Here is a 4863-nt window from a genome sequence, read left to right as displayed (position 1 = left end):
CAAGCAAGCATGCATGTATGCTTGTGTTTCATTTCACATGTACGTATTATTATAGTCACATAATTTTGTTCTCCTCTCTCGCAATACACCAGAGATTAAATAGAATAGATGCTTGCATGATAAGGTCCTGTTGATATTGTTACTTGAGGAATGGGGAAAACAAATGGTGGCCCAAATGGCATGGGCACAAAGATGGGTAGGTTATATGTATGCATGCCGTAGGGCATGGGCATTATCTGTAGCTTGTTGTGCTTCCACTTTCCTTGTCTATCTATCTCTTTCTTGGCTATTAAACTAGCTAATTTAACCCCCCCAAAAAAATGCTACTAAAGTGACTATATTAACTATAATGTCGACTCTTACAATCACAGGGTTAGAGCCTTACTTAAAAAGTGACTAGAATAATTAGGGTTTTCTTGAGCTCTTACTTGTGAAAGGCAATATAAGTGACATACACAATTCATTCCAATCAAATTTTTTTTCGAGATATTTTTGCTAGAATACATTGAAACTCTAATTGAAATTCATATAAGAAATCATCTTGTTTGAACTATCGTAGGATATTAGGCATCAGAGTCTTAGGATAACTCGATCAAATTTATAAGAAGAAAAGGGAGGTTATTTCCTGGGCAATATAACTACAAAGGGTTCGATGAATGTATTCTGAAATCAAACTGCTCATGTGTTAAGAAAGATAGAGGGGAAATTTTTTCTAGGTGTATCATCTGAAAGCTACATCCACCGCTAAGCAGATATGATGTTTCACCACGAAAAAAAAAAGTATACACCCAAGCCACTTTTTCAATACCTACCTTACATATTGGGAGTCCTTATAATTACTTCTACTCCTAGTTGGTTCAATTCATGAGGAGAAGTATTAATAGGATAAAAATGTGATTTCCCACGATTAGGGTTAGCTTAAGGATTTAAAAACTCCACGTCATCGTTTAAGATATAGAAACTAACGATAAAAATGTACATCCTAAATGTGTAACCTAGAGATACACACCCCTCTTTGAAAGCTGGAAAAGAATCAGGCACAGATTAGGTTTCCATCGACCAAATTTCTGGTTTTACCAAATCAAGGGAAGGCAAAGTAGCTGGTTATATTCAGATGAGACATGGTTATTACCAAGAAAGAGAAGAAAAGAAAAAAACGAGAGGCGGTTTTGCATATGCTACAGTTTGTTGTGAAGCTAGAATCCTGCATCGTGTAAGAAGAGATACACTTGTACACAGGAGAGGTTGTTTCAGTTTCTTAAAGCAATCCAACAATGATGTGAAGTGAAATAGACTAAAGCATCAAATGACCAGGAAGCAAAGCATCCATCCTCATTGTGCCATGCAGCATTGAGAAGAAAAAGTTAAAGGACACCTTTTTTTTATTCGCTTACGCAATATTCATCCGTTTGCACTTAGCAGCTGTCACAAGCCTGGAAAATGGGTCCCACTGAAGCGTCTTAGGAAGGTCAAAGATAAAACTTCGGAGATCGTGAACGGAGGATCTATTTCTTTTGAACTGTCAATGAAAAATAAGAACGGAACGGAACCACAATTTTAAAGGAGAATTTCACTCTTTAAAGTTTAATCCAAGTCCCACAGAGGGAGAAGAGAACAAAACTGGCACCATAATTTCAAATGACGCGTTTTGCATTTGCCGTCTTTAGGTTTTTTCACTTTCCAGCAGTTGAAACCGTATAAATAGAACTAAATGCAAGTACCTACTCAACCAACAATGGCCATGGCTCTCTGCGACTGCAAGTCTTTCTTTCTCCTCCTCCTCTCCCTCTGCTTTCTCTCCCTCTCAACGCAAGAAACTCAAAACCCAGCACAGAGCTTGAATCTCAAACCCTCTTTGAACTTCTCTCTCTCATTCCCTCTCACATCTCTCCCTCTATCTCGCCCTTCTCCTGCAACTCTCCTCTCCACCCTCTCTTCATCATCAGCGAAGCAAGCCACCAAAACCAAGCGAAGTCCCAAGAACCCATATGCTTACAGATATCAATTCAAGTACACAATGGCTTTGATCGTTTCTCTACCTGTAGGGACTCCTCCACAGACCCAACATATGGTCTTAGACACCGGAAGCCAGTTATCGTGGATCCAATGCAAGGCTAAATCAACGGTTAGAAACCCAAAAAAACAGCTCCCTTCGTTGTTGTACGATCCTTCTCACTCTTCCACCTTCTCCTTTCTCCCCTGCAACCATCCTATCTGCAAACCCAGAATTCCCGATTTTACCCTCCCAACCACCTGCAACCAGAACCGCCACTGTCACTACTCTTACTTCTACGCTGACGGTACTTTAGCGGAGGGCGACCTCGTCAGAGAAAAAGTTACCTTCTCCGCTTCCAAAACCACACCTCCATTGATCCTCGGCTGCGCTCCGAACTCCGACGGCTCCACGGAGGGTATTTTGGGAATGAATCTTGGCAGGCTTTCCTTCGCTTCGCAAACGAAGGTTTCGAAGTTCTCGTACTGCGTGCCGGTACGTACGAACAGAGGAGTGGCCCCACCCGTCGGGTCATTCTATCTGGGCGAGAACCCGAATTCCGGTGTGTTCCGATATGTTGACCTCTTGACCTTCGATCGAACTCAAAATCAACGGATGCCGAATTTTGATCCGTTGGCGTATACTGTCGGCATGGAAGGTATTCGAATTGGCGCGAAGAAACTGGATATCCCGAGATCCGTTTTCCGACCCGATGCTGGTGGTGCTGGCCAGACGATGATCGATTCCGGCACGGAATACACGTTTTTGGTGGAAGGTGCTTACACGAAGGTAAGGGAAGAGATTTTGAGGCTGGCAGGGTCCAGGGTCAAGAAGGGGTTTGTGTATGGACAAGCGTTGGATTTATGCCTCCAGGGGAATGCTGTGGAGATCGGACGGTTGATAGGCAATGTTGTGCTGGAGATGGAGAAAGGAGTGGAAATAGTACTGGATAAAAATAGGTTGCTGGTTGATGTTGGCAATGGGGTCCACTGCTTGAGCTTTGGACGGTCCAGTCTGCTTGGGGTAGAAAGCACTATCATAGGAAACTTTCATCAGCAAAATCTATGGGTGGAATTCGACGTCGCCAATCGCAGGGTTGGATTTGGAAGAGCAGATTGCAGCAAATCGGTATAGAGAACTTGACCCACTCCGTATATTATACGTTCTTTTTTGTTGTATATTATTTGATCCTCATCGAACGGTGTACGTTGTTGTCAGTTTCCTTGACAATATGTATATATAGTGAATACAATCTTACGATATTACCAAATAGACCTTTTAGAGTTTCGTATAAATTGTCAAGTGTAACTAAGGCTGTGACAGGGGTGGGTTTGGTATTTGGCTATATTTGGCATCCGTCACTGTACAGTAACGAAATAATCAGATACAGAATTCCATGAGATTTCGCATTAAAGAAAAAGTTGGAACTCAAGATTGAAAGCAATGAAGAAAGAAAAAGTGGGAGAGAACAGCTGGAAGGAGACGAAAGCAAGGCGGAAAGAGATATCGATCGTGGCTTTGAGTCCTCGAGAAACTAACCCTAACTTTCAAGTCGGCTGCTTTGTGGGGGAGATGAAATCATAAGAGAAGTAGAACTAGTTTCACTTTCTGTGGAGCTGGAGATGACAAGACAAACTGAGTTCCACAAATGTTAGCTAGTGGGGGATGTTTCCATGGTTGCTTTCTGAGTGCCTGATCACGCACTGAGGAGCAAGAAGGACCCACGCGGTAGCTTTATTCAACTAACGCACTTTGGTTGTTTATGATCATGATGTGTATGTGGGCATTGTGGGGAGAATATGATTGTTAATTCCTGTACGCGAAAGTGTTATGCAATAAATAACCTCGAGAAGGAATGGGGGTTTGCCGTGGGCTTGCGCTGCTTAGTTTCTCCTAAACCTACCTTACTAATTAAAGAAGATAATTAATGAGAGATGAAATGCTTTTCATGGGTCACGTTCTGTAACCATAAAGTTGAAAGAAACGAGACAATCTATTTGGTTCACAGATTCAAGTTGAGCTCCATTTATGCTGTTATGGCCTTATGGGTATATAAGCAAGATTCGCTTTGAAGTGGAAGCCAGCTATGTGGGAGAGATGAACTACATGTAAACCAACCCTAAATTTCAAGTCCTCGAGAAACAGCATAATGATGGATGGATGTACATTTACTCTTTTTTCTTTTTTTTTTTTGGAAAAGTAAAAGTTTTATTTATTTAACTGAAATCTACACGGGATTTTACATACTAAAGAGTTAAAGAGTAAAGTCCAAGATAAAAAGGGGGTGGGGAGAAATGGTTCATGAACCAATCCTGTGTGTGGGCCATTATTTTGACAAGTTCATCAGTAGTAAAATTGGCTTCACGAGGGATGTAGGAGAAGGAACATTCAGTAAAGGACGCTGTCAGCCTACGGATATCGGAAATGAGGTGTGAGATTTTCTAACTTCCACAAGATTCCAATGTGTAAGGAAAATAACAAGCGACTGGTTATCGCTTTCTACTTAGATATGTATGATCTGGAAGTCGAGAGTGAGATAAAGACCGCGACAAACTTCTTGTGTCTCGGCTGTAAGAGAGTCCTGATAGCCTGTTCCTTGTACAAAAGCAAACACTACTTGATGACATGAGTCATGTGCTAGACCACCAATCCTTGAACATTTTGGATTAATAAAATAAGAGTCGTCCACATTTAATTTGATCATGAAGGTATACATTTACTCATTAGCTTGAAAATGGTATTGGAACAAATTAGCGTGTGGAATATTAATCAACTCCTCTTGTTTTGATATTATACTTCCAATGACCCTGGAGGACCCCATGCATTGCCTAAGGAACTAGTAATCACACATATAACTAAAGAAAAATGAC

The 4863-nt window shown here is 41.3% G+C and overlaps 1 protein-coding gene across 1 annotated transcript; it reads left to right on the top strand.

Annotated features, from left to right (window-relative positions):
- Positions 1–1608: 1608 nt before the first annotated feature.
- On the top strand, positions 1609–3224 carry LOC149021051 (aspartic proteinase PCS1-like). The gene has a single exon (XM_089149312.1). The coding sequence runs from the start codon at positions 1712–1714 to the stop codon at positions 3125–3127; it is 1416 nt and encodes a 471-aa protein (XP_089005438.1). The 5' UTR covers positions 1609–1711; the 3' UTR covers positions 3128–3224.
- Positions 3225–4863: the final 1639 nt, after the last annotated feature.

Source organism: Hakea prostrata, chromosome 3 (assembly GCF_041222555.1).
Source record: "Hakea prostrata isolate BN-2017 chromosome 3, UWA_Hpros_2, whole genome shotgun sequence".
Taxonomy (NCBI): domain Eukaryota; kingdom Viridiplantae; phylum Streptophyta; class Magnoliopsida; order Proteales; family Proteaceae; genus Hakea; species Hakea prostrata.
The sequence above is the reverse complement of the archived record's forward strand: the minus strand, read 5'-3'. Positions and strand labels throughout refer to the sequence as shown.